Source organism: Cervus elaphus, chromosome 4 (assembly GCF_910594005.1).
Source record: "Cervus elaphus chromosome 4, mCerEla1.1, whole genome shotgun sequence".
NCBI classification, from domain to species: Eukaryota; Metazoa; Chordata; class Mammalia; order Artiodactyla; family Cervidae; genus Cervus; species Cervus elaphus.
The window spans coordinates 61,385,804-61,404,271 of NC_057818.1; the positions used below are offsets into that span (position 1 = coordinate 61,385,804).

The window sequence follows — 18,468 nt, forward strand, 5'->3', positions numbered from 1 at the left end:
TTTTAAAAATCATAATGTCATTTTTATCAATTTTAGGTGTGTACTTATTAACAAAATCCAAAATTTATTACTTTATTCCATTAAGAAAATACTGAATCAGTGAGAGGGTAACAGGCAGGAAGGCCAGGGGTCTCCAAATGGAGGAAGTAGGCTGCAAGTGTCAGACATTTTTATCTCTTTTAAACCGCAGGAGGAAACAAATTAGGGATATTTTTTTCCCCTTCTCTATACAAATTTAAAAGGCGCTTTCTCTTAAAATACTTTGTTGCCATAACAACACCTGGTTTCACCTGAAGCTAACTATTCTCAAACCTTGAGTTAACCAATGCATTTTGCTTATGGAAATATTTGTCCTAAGCTATGTTAATGTACTATGCATTTACCCCAGATTCCCCTAATGCCTGAGAACCTATATGACAAACCAGTATGTTACACGCAGATATTGTTCCCCTAATCTATGCAAATGAAACTATTTGTATGGTAATCTGCCCTTCTACAAGATTCAAGTCAAGATTTATGGCCTGAGATGAATCATCTAGTGTCAAGATTACCCCAAAATGCATATTATGGATCAGCGGCCTTGTGCCATTCTGAGTTTTAAGACATTCCTTTCTTTCATTAACAGATTGCTAGTGACTATATGGAGAAGGAAATGGCAACCCACTCCAGTATTCTTGCCTGGAAAATCCCATGGACTGAGAATCCTGGTATGCTACAGCCCATGGGGTCGCAAAGAGTTGGACACGACTGAGCGACTTCACTTCAGTGACTGTATAACATCCAGCTGAAGACTAGGAGGCGGGTACTCTTTCTGCCCACTTCTCATGTCTATGTCAGAAGTTTTCTCTATCTCCTTTATACTTTAATAAAACTTTATGACACGAAAGTTCTGAGCGATCAAGCCTTGTCTCTAGACCCAGATTGAATTCTTCTCCTCCGGAGGCCATGAATCCCAGCGTCTTTTCATTCACCAACAACCTTTCATCAAGATTAGTAAAGTTGGAGAATTCCCTCATGCGCCAGTGGTTAAGATCCCTCACTTCCACCGCAGGGTTTCAGGTTCGATCCCTATTCAGCGAACTAAGACCCTGGAAGCTGCATCATGAGGTCAAAAAAGAAAGAAAAAAAATTAGTAAACCTGATTTTACAGTATAAATTAGACGGTATAACAAAACACTCCCTAGCTCTGACATCTCTTTATGAACGCTCCGTTCCATTCCCAAGCACTTAAGTTTTCAAGGAATGCTCATTTAGTTCTAAATGTTCAATAAAAAGTCAGAACTGATTTCCACCCATGGATCTCAGGTGTCGGGGGCATTCCCTCCTCCACTCTCTGGCTGTCCGTAAATGGGCGAGTCTACCACCATCTCTCCTCCAGTACCCTTCTGCTCACACGGGGCACCCTGGGTTGGTCTGGGTACCTGTGGGCCTTGTGGTCCACCATGGCCAGCTAGGCCTGCAAAGGCTGACCTCCCCTCCAGTGGTCTCTGAGTGGACAAAGATACAACCATCATTTCAGCCCTTTGTGTATTTCTCTGGGACGGTTCAGCCTTTTCAACCATGTCCCTATTATCAAGAACTGAATAAGCCACTTGGACCAAATCGCTCATAGGGGTCTGAGGACTAGCAGTTGCTGTTTGAATCTCGCTCCTGATGTCTGTGGCAGGGTAGGCTATGAAATGCATAGCCAAAAGGGCCTGTCCCTCGAGGGGGAAGGCATCCACACTCATATATATATTGTCTATGCTCTGTCTTTGTTGCTGTGTGGGCTTTTCTCAGCATGGGCTTCTCACTGCAGTGGCTTCTCTTGTTTCAGAGCACAGGCTCTGGGGCCTGGGCTTCGGTAGTTTCAGCTCCCAGGCTTAACTGCTCCATGACACATGGGATCTCCCTGGATCAGGGATGGAGCCCATGTGCCCTGCATGGCACGTGGATTCTTTCCCAGTGAGCCACCAGAAAAGCCCCTGCTATATTTTTTAAAACCTTCTATCAACCTCTCATGAAATGCTTTCCGATCTTCATCTCACCCCTGTTGTACTACCTGCACTTCTTCATAACTGACAGATTTTACTCTAAGTGTCTTCATAACCTCTGTTAATCAACCATGTAGTCTCAGGTCTGCCTCAGGGACAGCGGCGGTGCCCCCTGCCCGCCGTGTGGCCCTCTTGGGCTCGGGCTGCCACTGGGTCAGCACGGACCCTAGCTGCCTGTGGGAGAGTAAAGTCTGCAAGTGTCCCTTTGGATGAGATCAAAAGATCCCATTAACTGGGTAAACTCGGTCCTGGAAAGTTCAGTTCTCAGAAGAATGTATCCATCTATCTTCTGCTGACTTAGATGGACAAGGAGAAAGGTGGAGAAAGAGGGACATGGAGAAAGATGGACATGAAGAAAGGTGCTTCTCACAGAGGTGGAGCCATGGGGCAGTTGGTCAGTAACTTACACGCTGCAGGTGCTGTCTGGGCTGAGATTTGGCCCCTTGGGTAACTCGGGGTACAGAGAAGCAGCTCCTGAATATAGTGGGCAGTCTCTCACCCTTGGGTTCCCTTGACTCTGGGCTAGCGGCCTTGGCTGGAGCAGCGGCTGAGACAGGCTTTGCCGCTCACATCCCTCGAGCAGTAGTTAGCTATCCAGAAGTCACGGTCCTGTGTCGCATTTCACTGTGCAGTTTAGTCAGGATTTGTGCTTACAGCTTTAGATGCTGTCCCTTCCGAGTAGTCTCTCAGCCAGTGTGAGTGGCTGAGAAACTGTCCCAGTAGAATAGTACAGAGTGTGTGTCCAGTGCCATTGACAGGGAGCTTTCAGGAACTAGTCTGGCTGCAAATTGGAAGTAAAGGGTCAGGGGAGGAGGGAAAATCCTGGAAGTTGATTCCCTTCAGTATCCTTGTGCAGGATGCTGAGAATACCTGATAAGAGGCATTTATCCAGCGTGGACACAGATCTTTAAATGATGTGGGTTTTTTTCTATTTCTAGAACATATAGTCCCCTGGTTATAGATTATGGGCATCTGATCTGCATCCAAAGATAGATTACACTGCTGAGCTTCAGACCCAAGCCTGGAATATCTTCCTAACAACTCAATTAAGCTTTACAAAAATATGACAAAAGCGCTATTTAAAAAGTGAGTTTTAGACAGTAGATACTGATCTCAGCCAAACTAAAATTTAATATCTATTAAAACACTATTCCTTTCTTCTTAAATCACCCTAATTTTCCCGAATGTAGCCAAGATAAGATTAATTTGTTTGTAAAATGAATCTGGTTAATTGACAACATAGGCTTGTAAAATTTGTCCAGGAAAGTGCGTGTCTTGATCACTAAAAATTGTACAAAGTATACCCCAAGTGAAAACCAGATTTTAAAAACATGTATTTATTTAATTCGGCTGTGCTGGGTCTGCACTGCTGCTCGGACTTTCTCTATTTGCTGCAGGCAGGGGCTACTGTTTGCTGAGGTGCCCTGGCTTCTCACTGCGGTGGCTTCTCTTTTGCAGAGCACGGGCTGTAGGGCGCACGGGCTTCAGTAGTCCTGGCTCCTGGGCTCTAGAGCACAGGTTCAGTAGTTGGGTCGCAGAGGCTTACTTGCTTCACAGCATGTGGGATCTGCTCAGATCAGGGGTCGAACCCACGTCTCCTGCATTGGTAAGGGGATTCTTTACTGCCGGGCCTCCAGGAAAGTCCATGAGTTAATTTTCTTGCTGACAAAGTTTACAACAAATATACTTACTGACATTGAGTAAACCTGGGTACCATAAAAACGTGCTGAATAGTGATGTTTCACACCGAGGAAGCCAGATCTGAAAGACACGTGCACCCCAGTGTTCATCACAGCACTGTTTATAATAGCCAGGACATGGAGGCAACCTAGATGCCCATCAGCAGTCGAATGGAGGAGGAAGCTATGCTACATATACACAGTGGAATATTACTCAGCCATTAAAAAGAATACATATGAATCAGTTCTAATGAGATGGATGAAACTGGAGCCCATTATACAGTGTGAAGTAAGCCATAAACATAAACAACAATACAGAATACTAACTGATATGTGTGGAATTTTAAAAGATGGTAGTGATAACCATATATGCAGGACCGAAAAAGAGACACAGAAGTATATAACAGACTTTTGGACTCTGTGGGAGAAGGAGAGGGTGGGATGATCTGAGAGAATAGCATTGAAACATGTATATTATCAAGTGTGAAACAGATCCCCAGCCCAGGTTGGATGCAAGAGACAAGTGCTCAGGGCTGGTGCACTGGGAAGACCCAGAGGGATGGGATGGGGAGGGAGGTGGGAGGGGGCATCAGGATGGGGAACACATGTAAATTCATGGCTGATTCATGTCAATGTATGGCAAAAACCACTACAATACTATAAAGTAATTAGCCTCCAACTAATAAAAATAAATGAAAAAAAAGTGATGTGTTTAAATGACATGTCTCTGTTAAATAACAAGCAAACAACAAACTTTAATGCCAGATGTTAATTTAATACTACATGTTTCTTGAGTCATATGAATCTGAAATCCATTTAGCTTAGTTTCTGTTATATTTAGAAATGTTTACTTTGTAAGCACTTTTTAAAAAGGCAGTTAAATAGAGCTCACCTACAAATTAACCTGAGCAATACATATATCGTAATAGAGATCTCATAGTTTCATTTTAAAGCTTAGTCATAAAACAAGCATTGCAATGCAAAGCTCACCAGCTTAGAGATCTTTGAGGACTTCCCTGGTGGTCCAGTAACTAAGACTCCATGCTTCCAATGCAGGGGGCCCAGGTTTCCTTCCGGGACAGGAAACTAAATCCCACTTGCCACAACTAAGAGTCAGTGAAGCCAAATAAATCAGGGTTAGACTTAGAACATAGCAGAAAAGTCCCCAAATTAAGAAGGTAGATTGTCAGATCCTGTGAGCAGCACTCAGACAGTAAAATTCCTTCCTTCTCACATAGCACCTACCCTGTCTCCTGCGCTAGCAACAAGATCCTCTCTGTGTCTCTAGACATCTATACCATCTTTCTATGGCAGCCTGTGCTGACTGAAAAAAAAAAAAAAAACCAAAAAGATAGGACACTTGTGAGGATTACAAGCAGAGGGGGAGAGGGTGCCGACCAGAGAAATTAGTGGGCTACAGTTTTATAATAAAAGGAGAAGTGGGGAGGGGGAGAGTGTCCTTATCTGTCTCTTCTGCTTCCTCTTCTTGAGTTGTTGTTCAGTTGCTCAAGTTGTGTCCAACTCTTTGTGACCCCGTGGACTGCAGCACACCAGGCTTCCCTGTCCTTCACCATCTCCCAGAGCTTGCTCAAACTCATGTCCATTAAGTCAGTGATGCCATCCAACCATCTCATCCTCTGCCCCCTTCTCCTCCTGCCTTCAATCTTTCCCAGCATCAGGGTCTTTTCTGATGAGTCAGTTCTTTGCGTCAAGTGGCCAAAATATTGAAGCTTCAGCTTCAGTCTTTCCAATGAATATTCCAGGTTGATCTGCTTTAGGACTGACTGGTTTGATCTCCTTGCTGTCCTAGGGACTCTCAAGAGTCTTCTCTGACACCATCACTCAAAGGCATCAATTCTTCAGGACTCAGCCTTCTTTACAGTCCAACTCTCACATCCATACATGACCACTGGAAAAACCATAGCTTTGACTAGACGGACCTTTGTGGGCAAAGTAATGTCTCTGCTTTTTAATATGCTGTCTACGTTGGTCATAGTTTTTCTTCCAAGGAGCAAGTGTCTTTTAATTTCATGGCTGCAGTCACCTTCTGCAGTGATTCTGGAGCCTAAGAAAATAAAGTCTCTCACAGTTTCCATTGTTTCCCCATCTATTTGCCATGAAGTGATGGGACCAGATGCCATGATCTTAGTTTTTGAATGCTGAATTTTTTTTTTCAATGTTGAATTTTAAGCCAGCTTTTTACTCTTTCACTTCAGTTTCTCTGCACTTTCTGCCATAAGGGTGGTGTCACTTATTGATGTTTCTTTCAGCAATCTTGATTCCAGCTTGGGCTTCATCCAGCCTGGTATTTTGCATGATGTACTCTGAAGCTAAGGAAAATAAGCAGGGTGACAATATACAGCCTTGACATACTCCTTTGTACTCCTTTCTCCATTTGGAACCAGTCCATTGTTCCATGTTTCATTCTAACTGTTGCTTCTTGACCTGCCTACAGCTTTCTCAGGAAGCAGGTAAGGTGGTCTGGTATTCCCATCTCTTTAAGAATTTTCCAAAATTTGTTGTGATCCACACAGTAAAAGGCTTTAGTGCAGTCAGTGACTCAGAAGTAGATGTTTTTCTGACATTCTCTTGCTTTTTGGATGTTAGCAATTTGATCTCTGGCTCCTCTGCCTTTTCTAAATCCAGCTTGTATGTCTGGAAGTTCTTGGTTCATGTACTGTTGAAGCCTAGCTTGGAGAATTTTGAGCATTACTTTGCTAGCACCAACACTATGAAAAGGCAGAAAGATATGACACTGAAAGCTGAACTCCCCAGGTTGGTAGATGCCCAGTGTGCTACTGGAAGAGAGCAGAGAAATACCTCCAAAGGTGTGAAGAGGCCAAGCCAAAGCAAAAACAACGCCCAGTTATGGATGTCTCTGGTGGTGGAAGTAAAGTCCAATGCTGTAAAAAACAGTATTGTGTAGGAACTTGGAATGTCCAAGGTCCATGAATCAAGGTAAATTGGAAGTGGTCAAAGAGGAGATGGCAAGAGTGAACATCAACTTTCTAGGAATCAGTGACCTAAAATGGACCAGAATGGGTGAATTTAATCCAGGTGACCATCATATTTACTACTGTGGGCAAGAATCCCTTAGAAGAAATGGAGTAGCTATCATAGTCAACAAAAGAGTCCAAAATGCACTACTTGGATGCAATCTCAAAAACGACACAATGATCTCTGTTCGTTTCCAAGGCAAACCATTCAATACCACAGTAATCCAAGTCTATGCCCCAAGCACTAATGCCAAAGAAGCTGAAGTTGAACATTTCTATGAAGACCTACAGATTTCAGAGAACTAACACCAAAAAAAGATGTCCTTTTCATCATAGGGGACTGGAATGCCAAAGTAGGAAGTCAAGAGATACCTGGAGTAACAGGCAAGTCTGGCCTTGGAGTACAGATTGAAGAAGGCAACAAACAGTTACCAACTAACAGAGCAAAGCTAACATTTTGTTAAGAGAACACACTGGTCATAGCAAACACCTGTCAGCTACAAGTGGCATTTACCAAGAGCAATGCCAGTGACTGAGCAACAAAGGCATTTGCCATCTGCCTCTATGGAGACTGAACCCCATGCTGCTATAGCTGCTGACCTTCAACAACTGTGGAGTGAGGCACTCCATGCTCCAGGGAATCCGGTGAGACAGGTCTTCAGATAGCTGGTTTTTTTTTCCCTAATGTTTCTAGGAATAGATTTTTATGGTCTCAATCATTGCATCTCCTCCTATCTAGAGAAGCACTAAATCCTTTTATGGTGACACCATATCCGCATGGCTGAGAAAACACCTTTTGTACAATAAGTGCTTCATGTTATCGAACTTCCCGTTCACCAAAACCTTCTATACTGACTTTCCCCACGGCCGCTTTGAAGCAGTCTCTCAGAGCTATCTGAGATGCCGCCTCCCGGGCTACAGTCCTCATTTTGCCCTCATTTTGTTTGGTGCCATCCTAAAATGTTCTCTCTAAGAAAGCAAAGGTTTTAGAAATTATCACTGGTATCTATGCTCACCAATCTAAAAAATGCTAATATAAAAGTCAGTTCTTGGCAGTCAAGGTGTCCTCCCGGGGGAGGCAGCATGGCTCAAGCATTCGTGAACAGCAACATCCAGTCTGGGAAGGTGGTTGTGTTCATCAAGCCCACCTGCCCCTACGGCAGAAGGATTCAGGATTCAGGATTCCTCAGCCAACTGCCCTTCAAACAAGGGCGTTTGGAATTTGTCAACATCACAGCCAACGGCGACACCAATGAGATTCAAGATTACTTGCAACAGCTCACAGGAGCCAGAACGGTACCTCGGGTCTTCATCGGTAAAGAGTGCATAGGTGGATGCACTGATCTAGTAAATATGCATGAGAGAGGGGAACTGTTGACACGGCTAAAGCAAATTGGAGCTCTGCAATAATTACAGAGCAGATCCAGGCTGATGTCCCCCTTGAAGACTGGGTGGCACTGCCGATAATGCCGACAGTTCCTGGAGGATGGACCTGGGGAAACTACCCAGTTACAGCAACTGTTTACTTAAAATTCTGAAATATGTTAATATCAGTAAAAAGGGACGGGCATTTTGGGAGGCCAAAAACAGCTTCTTTTGATTCAGTATTAAAAATGGACGAACTTGTCAAAAAAAAAAAAAGTCAATTCTTGGTTTCCTAATGTAAGTAGGAACTGTGTTTTCGGTAAAGAAGGTATGGGGAATAGAATTGCATTTTGTGAGGGGAAAAGGAGTAAGGCTGACTTACAGGTGGCTTCTTAGGATGGAAGAACAAAGTAATGGGTACAGAAAGTGATAAGGTTTGTGAAAAGTGAGCCATGAGAAGTGAGCTTTGTACATGGTTTAAAATAAGTGTAAAATAAATTTAATTAAGTTTGCCTTTTAATAATGTAAAACTTATTTAGCTTTGAGTTTCACTTTTCTGTCTGTTGCAAAACTTGACTTTGGCTTTTCTGTCTATTAAGATGACACCTTTCTTCAGATGGTGAACTGCCTTTGATAACAGATTTAAGTTTCTTTATCTCTTAAATGATTTGTTCTGAAATCTTTTATTGTTACTTTGGCTATATGAAGAATGATTGTTTCACAATGACCTATAATCCTATCTGACTGAGTGTTCTAAACCTTTTTGATACTTGTTGACAAAACTTCCTAAGTCATTGTAATGAAGAACTTTATTTCTAGCTAACTTTGCCATGCTTCAGAGGGCCCCTGAAATACCCCAAAGAGACATGTTACACTAACTAGGCTGATTTTCTATACATAATGACATGGGAAGTATTGTCAAGTGAGTAATAAGTCTCAGGTTATATTGTATGGTAAATGTTACTAATACAGATATCATAGAAACTACATGGCGTTCCTAAAACTCTGATATGTTTGGGTAAAATGTTATCAGGCATAATTCTAATTACTACCTCAAAATATTGTCATAGCACTAATCAAGTTTCTCAAAAATACTTGCTCTTCGAGAAGATTTATAGAAAGGAGTTTCAGGTAAATATCAAGTTTCTGAACTGGGTAAGGATTCTAATGAAAAACCTGATGACTTCACAAAGCTTAACAGAAGGACTGAAGAATATGCTTATAACTTTTACGGTTTGCATCTGAAAAATCACTTGCTTGAATATGTGTTTTCCAGGTGTAAGGAAAAAGAACCTTCCCCTGAAAGTAATTATGACAGTAATTTGGTAAAATTATATTTTATACACAAATAGAAACGTTTCTCTTTTCTCCCTATCTGAACCCTTCTGGAATGCAAAAGTAGGAAATCAAGAAACACCTGGAGTAACAGGCAAATTTGGCCTTGGAGTACAGAATGAAGCAGGGCAAAGGCTAACAGAGTTCTGCCAAGAGAACACACTGGCCATAGCAAACACCGTTTTCCAACAACACAAGAGAAGACTCTACACACAGACATCACCAGATGGTCAACACCAAAATCAGATTGATTATATCCTTTGCAGCCAAAGATGGAGAAGCTCTATACAGTCAGCAAAAACAAGACCAGGGGCGGACTGTGGATCAGATCATGAACTGCTTATTACCAAATTCAGACTGAAATTGAAGAAAGTAGGGAAAACCACTAGACCAATCAGGTATGACCTAAATCAGATCCCTTATGACTATACAGTGGAGGTGAGAAATAGATTTAAGGGACTAGATCTGATAGACAGAGTGCCTGATGAACTATGGATGGGGATTCGTGACACTGTACAGGAGACAGGAATCAAGACCATCCCCAAGAAAAAGAAATGCAAAAAAGCAAAATGGCTGTCTGACGAGGCCTTACAAATAGCTGTGAAAAGAAAAGTGAAAAGCAAAGGAGAAAACGAAAGATATACCCATTTGAATGCAGAGTTCCAAAGCATAGCAAGGAGACATAAGAAAGCCTTCCTCAGTGATCAACGCAAAGAAACAGAGGAAAACAACAGAACGGAAAAGACTAGAGATCTCTTCAAGAAAATTAGAGATACCAAGGGAACATTTCATGCAAAGATGGGCTCAATAAAGGACAGAAATGGTATGGACCTAACAGAAGCAGAAGATATTAAGAAGAAGTGGCAAGAATACACAGAAGAACTGTACAAAAAAGATCTTCACGACCCAGATAGTCAAGAAGGTGTGATCACTCACACTCACCTGGAGCCAGACATCCTGGAATGTGAAGTCAGGTGGGCCTTAGGAAGCATTACTACAAACAAACCTAGTGGAAGCGATGGAATTCCAGCTGAGCTGTTTCAAATCCTAAAAGATGATGCTGTGAAAGTGCTGCACTCAATATGTCAGCAAATTTGGAAAACTCAGCAGTGGCCACAGGACTGGAAAAAGTTAGTTTTCATTCCAATCCCAAAGAAAGGTAATGCCAACGAATGCTCAAACTACCACACAGTTGCACTCATCTCACACACTAGTAAAGTAATGCTCAAAATTCTCTAAGCCAGGCTTCAGCAATACGTGAACCGTGAACTTCCAGATGTTCAAGCTGGTTTTAGAAAAGGCAGAGGAACCAGAGATCAAATTGCCAACATCCACTAGATCATCAAAAAGCAAGAGAGTTCCAGAAAAACATCTATTTCTGCTTTATTGAGTATGCCAAACCTTTGACTGTGTGGCTCTCAATAAACTGTGGAAAATTCTGAAAGAGATGAGAATAGCAGACTACCTGACCTGCCTTTTTTAGTTAGATTACAAACTGCTATTTCTTGTACTGTAATCAGAGAAGAAGCCAAAAAACAGCTAGAGAAATTACTTGCTTCTGAGAATGCAAATCAGGAATGTCAAAGAGCTATCCCTCCAACTCCTGAGACTAGGACTATTATTGATTATTTGAAGGCTTGTCGCAATCTAGGATCAGAAACTCAAGAGATGCAAATGCTCGCTGAGACAATGGCTGCTGCCTTTAGAATGGGAAATGAAGGATACTTTACATGTGGAGATAAAAGCCATTTAAAAAGGGACTACCATAAGAAGGCTAATAAAAAACTTCCAAGAATCTGCCCTCGCTGCCATAGAGGAATGCACTGGGCCAAAGACTGTAAATCTAAATTTGATATTGAGGGAAACCTATTCCGGGAAACTCCAAACAGGGGACCCCTCCAGGTCCCCAACGACAAAAACCAGGGGCAAATTCTATCTTTTCCCTCAAACCCTCAACATCCGGCAGTGCTTACTGCCTTACATTTCTATTAACTCCTCTAATTAGGTACGGACAGGCGGATTCAGCAGTACAGATCAGAAACAATCCTTATGGACATCATTGGTATCTGAATATGCCTGACCAAATAGAAATATCAAAATTAATGGAAAAAGATTTCCTGATCTCCTAGACACTGAATCTGATATTAATATTATTTCCAAACATTTATGGCCCAAATCCTGGCCTATACAAAAAATCTCTTGCCAAGTTGCAGGAATTTCTCAAACCAAAGTACAAGAAATTTATCAAAATGTTCAAATCTACCCATATGAAGGACCAAAAAGCAAGCGTGCAACATTTAAGACCTTATGTGATAGATGCACCCCTTAATCAAATAGGAAGGGACTTACTTACACAATGGCCAACTCAGATATACATTCCACATTTTTCCTAGGGGCCACTGCTCATTTAACAAACAAAACAATTCTTAAAATAACTGGGAAGAATGATGAGCGTATTTGGACAGAACAATGGCCCCTTACAAAAGAAAAATTACAGGCTACTAAAGAACTTATAGACACACAATTAGAATTAAAACATATTGAGGAATCTTACTCTCCTTGGAACTCTCCTATTTTTGTAATAAAAAAGAAATCTAACAAATGACATCTCTTAACAGACCTTAGAAAGGTTAATGCATCTATGAAACCTATGGCTGTACTACAACCAGGGATCCCATCACCTACTACTATTCCTCAGAAGTGGCACATTATTAGTACTGATTTACAAGATTGGTTTTTGAATATACCTTTACACCCTTTAGACCGAGAGAGATTCACTTTCTCTCTCCCTTTTCCTAATCACATCGGTTCTCATAAAAGATTTCAATAGAATGTGTTACCTCAAGGTATGCTTAACAGTCCTACTATTTGTCAAAATTTTGTAGCCAAGGCTTTACCTCCAATGTGACAGCAATTCTCTCATGCATATATCATTAATAGTATACTGTAACTACACAAAGGAAAAATGATATTTTTGACACTGAAAGGCCATGATGTTCTTTAGACTCCACAAAAAACTGATTAAAATAAAATCTTTTTTCAAATTGCAAAACAAGTTCTTGTTCCACGTGCAGTTAGGAAAAGGTTAACTTGTTAAAATACATTTTTGGAGCTCCAATTCTGGATGGGAAAAAAAAAATAGGCCTAAGAAAAAACCTAAAGTTAATTCTTATCATGTCCTTGGGATACACAGCCCACTCTATTTGGGACTCCAGCCATAAACAAATTGGTGGAACTCAGAAAAAAAAAAAAAAAATATATATATATATATATCAAAAAGATATTTTAAATTTCAAGCAGAAAACTGTATCTGTCTAAGTAAAATTATCTAGGTCTCAATGTATGTCTTTGCTTTTGGATATGAAATTAATGAGCTCTATTTAAATTCAAGTTCATGTGAACTGAAAAATATTCAATATTAAATGTTTATTTAAATATAAATATAATTAATTGTTTGCTAATCTAATTAAGACAGGTCTTACATCATCAACATTATATAATAATTTTACTGTGCCTAGATTTAAGATAAACTAAATTTGTCAACAAAAAAGTAACTATATATATATAAATATACAAATGAGATGAAAAATTTTAGATAAAGTCTATTAAAAATAATTATATTTTTTAAATGTCTATCTAAAATAATCTCTTAGGATGGGTAACTTAAACTCCTAAAATTGTACTAAACTAAATAATAAAAGTTTATTAAATAGCTAGATCATTTCCAAATAAAGTAAGATTTTAAAACATTAATTACTGAACACTAACTTCCTCTTACAAAAAGTTTCTCTTACAGGAAAACTAAGGAGATTTTAGACTATCAATAAATATATATAAATATAAATATTTACATAACAAAACAAATATATATATAATAAATATATTCACCAATCTATAAAATGCTAATATATAACACTTCATAATTGCTAAATTGCTAATATAACACTTCATAGTTGCTAAAAAAAGATGTATGCTTTTAATAAAAAGATACAAGAAATGGCAAATAAAATGATGAATACAAATATATAAAAAAGGTTTATGACAAATGAAAGAGAATTTTATGGCAAATGGATGTAACTCACTGCCCTGAACTTTCTTCCTCTTCCTTCTTACATGTCTCGATCGATACAAATTCTTCTTTTATATGGGCCACACCTCTCTGAGGTGAAACTACGGGACAAGTTATAACCCACCTGTGAGCTTACGTTGCAATAATGAGAACATCTAATACTATAAAAACAGATTATGGCCTATATTTCTAAGTAGCTCAAACAATTTTTACATCCATTCTCTATTAAACAGATTACAGATATTCCTTATAATCCACAAACACAAGACATAGTTAAACAAAGACATCGCACACTGAAACTACAAATAAAAAATTAAATAAGGGGGAAAACACAGGAACACTTTTATCTTCCTTATCCAGCAGACTTTACTAGATTCCAACGCAATATATTCTTTAAACCTATAACTATTGTTATATAGCTTTATTTGTTTTAAATTTTCTAAACTTACCGCAAGGAGATATCTTGACAAGAGCAAAAAAACATTTTGAGGAATTGAAGGACTCTTCTCTTCCTCTGCCCATATGGTACCAAGACAGGTTGAATAAACAATGGAAATCTGGGAAATTAATCTTACAGGGAAAGGGGTCTGCTTGTATTTCCCCAGATGGATTCAACGAACTCACATGGCTTCCTCTTTGCAACATCCGACCCAAGGGGGCCCCCGGTCTTCAAGATAGAGGCGAGACAACAAAGACTCCAGCAGGAAGAAATTCCAATATGGGCCATGGCGGCTCTAAAGATCTCCAGAAAGCACCGCCCTCAGCGGCATCAAACTTATGATCTCCCCTCTTGAAGACAAATAAAAACCCATTACTAATCAAGGTGAAAATCTGCTTTCTCAACAGAGAATGCCTTGGAGTCCTGAAAATATTTTTGTTGCCCTGCTTGCTTTGGCCTCACCCCCTCATTCGCCCCCAACCCCCGCCACCCCTCCCCGCTCGAGCTGAACTAATTAATCACACTTACTGAGCTTACATACCCAACACCCCTTTACTTCAGGTCATAGAATGGACAGAGAGAGGACCAATTAACCAATGACTCCATATATATGCCGTCTCCCTGGAGCCTTAAAGGGCCCTCACACCCTGAAGAAGAAGGGAAACTAATTAATATCTCTCTAGGTTATGAAGTCCTTCCTTTGTGTATGGGCCCAGCAAAATTATGCATAAACATTAGCCGACAAACTTGGGCTTTTGCCCTGCTTCCAAAAGAGGACTTTACGACGTTGCTTAGATTATTTACTGCCCTTTCTTTGTCCATGAACCATGTTTATATTACTGAAACTTTAGGGAAAGAGTTAGGGAACAAACAAAGAACACGATGCAGAGTGTTTACTAATAAGAACTTTAAATATGCTCTGGTTCATTGGGACAAATGTCAGGCCAAATCAGGAAAATTAATGTCTGTGGCTAATCATACAATTGTCGATTGGGGACCCCATGGTATGTGGTTATCTAACTGCTCAGATGATATTAACAGCACTGTGTGTGATTGTGCTACTCAAGTACCAAAGGTTACTAACACTGCAATGGAACATCACCATGACAAAGGACTTCTTGGGTGGCTTGACGGTGGAATGCCACCCCCTCGTCCTCCAATCGTCCTCGATAAACAGATTGGGCCTGAACAATGGGACATCTGGAAACTCGCTGTGAGCTCCGAAGAACTTGGGACTTGGACTGGACATTTCACAGGGACCAATCGTAGTCATAGAAACTATTTCTTTCGTTATAATCAATCATATGTCTTACAAGCCTGTGTTCCCCTCCCTTGTATTCTAGCTATAGGAAGTTTACAATTCAGTAAGACTTTACATTCTATAACTTGTATAAATTGCAAATTATATACTTGTCTTAACTCTTCGACTTCCTTAAGAAATGAATCCCTTTTGATTCTTCGATCTCCACGTAGTCTGTGGTTACCAATCAATCTCCAGTGGCCCTGGGAAGAAGGTCCCACGGCTGGACTTACTTCCCGGATACTTACTAAACTGCTCCGGCGATCTAAACGATTCATCGGATGGCTGATTCTTGGCATTCTGGGACTAACAGCTATTTGCACCACTGCTGCCATCACTGGCGTTGCATTACAGACCTCAGTTCAAACATATAATTTTATCCAAACTTGGACTAAAGATGCTCATACTATGTGGGCCACTCAGGCTCAGATAGATGAGGATATTCAAGATGAAATACAGGAACTAAAAACAGCCATCAAATGGGTTGGAGATCAATAAATAGATGTACAACAACAAGTGATGCTAAAATGTGATTGGAATTCTACTCAATTTTCTGTTACTCCTGTTCAAGTCAATAATAGTACCTACAACTGGGAACAAATCAAATTTCATTTACAAAACATACATGATAATGCCTCTCTGAATGTACAAGTATTACAAAAAGACATCTTGGAAACCTTTTCTAAAAATCTGCCCTCTTCCACTAATTTGGAAACTTTAGCTGAATAACTAGCTTATCTGGGCTGGAGCCACACGGATAGTTTCAAAGCATTACTCACAGCATCAGGTCTGGAACTGTAATTTGGGTGATTGTCTTGATGATTGTATTTGTTGTTTACCATTGCCTTCATGCAAAAATTGTTAAAAGAAACTCAAATGGTCAGAACCCTTTTTACAAATATTGTAAATAAATAAGGGGGAATTGTCAGGGAATGTTTAACAGGAGGATTCCTACGTGCTGCTTCTCAGAAATCCTCTGTTCCTTACCAGTTTCTCTTGTCAGAAACCAGTGGAATGGCACCGGCTTCCAGGACTGAGGTCATTGGATGAGACAGGGTTGAATCTCCTTCAGTAAACATTCTCCTTACAAAACTGCTTAGTCTCCATCCTCTTTCTTGAGATATGGATTGTCTCCTGACCTTGTGATCATTATTAATCCCTTGGTAACGGTTGCTGTATGTTTGGTTTTCTGATCTTTATCATTATCGAAAGAAATTTCTTGTACAACAGCCTATATATACAACAGAAAGATCATTAAAGCACCTTTGCTCCATCAGAGCTTGGGTCCCCCTGTCTTTCCTTCTTTCTCTCTCTTTCACTTTCTTATCGTTGACTCCAGACTGCCACGTTCTGGTCCATTAAAGGACCCCGACAGATTCCAACGCAATATATTCTTTAATCCTACAACTATTGTTAATACAGCTTTGTTTTAAAATTTTTAAACTTACTGCAAGGGGATATTTTGATAAAAGCAGAAAAAGATTTTGAAGCATTGAAGGATACCGTCCTTCCTCTGCCCACCTGTTATCAAGACGGGTTCACTCAACAATGGAAATCTGGAAAATTAATATTACAAGGAAAGGGGTATGCTTATATTTCTCCAGATGGAACCAACGAAAGCAGTTGGCTCCCTCTTCGGAAGATCCGCCCCAGGGGAGCTACTGGCATTCAAGATAGAGAAGAAATGGCAAAATCCCCAGGAAGAGGAGTTTCTAGTACAAGCAATGGCGACCTTAAACATTTACAACAAACGCCGCACTCGACATCATCGACCTTATGATCTCCCCGCTTTGGGACAGATAAAAACCCTTACTAATCAAGCTGAAAACCTGGTTTCTCAACAGGGAATGCCTTGGAATCCAGAAAAGATTTTTGTCGCTATGCTTGCTTTTGCTTCCCCCGTGCAGGCTGACTTGATTAATCACACTTACTGGGCTTATATACCTAACCCCCCTTTATGGCAGGTTGCAGAACGGACAGATATAGGACCGGTTGTATCCAGTAATGACTCAGTGCATACGCCTCCTCCTTGGAGCTTGGAGGGGCCCTCTCATCCTGAGGAAGAAGGAAGATTAATTAACATTTCTCTAGGCTATGAAATCCTTCCTATATGCATGGGCCAAGCAGAATTATGTATTAATGTTAGTCAACAAACGTGGGCTTTCATCCTGCCTCCAAAAAAGAACTTCCGCACATTGTTTAGACTGTTCATTGCCCTGTCCTTTTATGAGAACCAAGTCAATAGTACCAATATTCTAGGAAAAGGACAAAAGTTGGAATGTAAGAGGTTTACTTATAAGGATTTTAAATATACTCCTGTGTATTGAGATAAATGTCAAGCTAACATGGAAATTAATGTTTGTGGCCAATTACACCATTGTTGATTGGGGAACCCATGGTATGTGGTTGTCTAACTGCTCAGATGATATTAACAGCACTGTATGTGATTATGCTACTCAAGTAGCATAGAAGATTACTAATACTATGATGGAACATTACCATGACAAAGGACTTCTCGGCTGGCTTGACGGTGGAATGGCACCCCCTCACCTCGAATCGTCCTCAATAAACGGATTGGGCCTGAACAATGGGACATCAGGAAACTTTCCGTGAGCGCCAAAGAACTTGGAACTTGGACTGGCTATTTCATGGGGACCAGACGTAGTCATAGTAGCTATTCCTTTCATTATAATCATTCGTATCTCATACAAGCTTGTGTTCCCCTTCCTTTTGTTATAGCCATAGGGAACTTACAATTTAATAAGACTTTACATTCTGTGGCTTGTATAGATTGCAAATTGTATACTTGTCTTAATTCTTCTATTTCTCTAAAAATACAAATCCCTTTGGATTCTTTGATCTCGACATAGTCTGTGGTTGCCAGTAGATCGCCAACAACCCTGGAAAGACGGTCCCATGGCAAGACTTGCCTCCTAGTTACTCACTAAATTACTCCGACGATCTAAGCGATTCACTGGAAGGTTGATTCTTGGCATTTTGGGGTTAATAGCCATCGCAGACATTGCTTTACAAACTTCAATTCAAACACAAAACTTTATTCACAATTTGACTAAAGATGCTCATACTATATGGGTCACTCAGGTACAGGTAGATGAATAAGTTGAAGATAAAATTCAGGAATTAAAAATAGCCATCCAATGGGTTGGAGATCAATTAATAGATTTACAAAAACAAGTATTATTAAATTGTGATTGGAATTCACATCAATTTTGTATCACTCCTCTTCGGTTC

General features: G+C 40.3%; 1 protein-coding gene across 1 annotated transcript; it reads left to right on the top strand.

The window, feature by feature from the left end:
- Positions 1–7,791: 7,791 nt before the first annotated feature.
- LOC122690240 (glutaredoxin-1-like) lies at positions 7,792–8,276 on the top strand. Its single transcript, XM_043897302.1, has one exon. It carries the CDS (start codon positions 7,792–7,794, stop codon positions 8,116–8,118), a length of 327 nt encoding a protein of 108 aa, XP_043753237.1. The 3' UTR covers positions 8,119–8,276.
- The last annotated feature ends 10,192 nt before the right edge of the window (positions 8,277–18,468 follow it).

Excerpts from the sequence above, each read along its gene's own strand:
- LOC122690240 (XM_043897302.1), top strand. The coding sequence starts at position 7,792 with ATGGCTCAAGCATTCGTGAACAGCAACATCCAGTCTGGGAAGGTGGTT.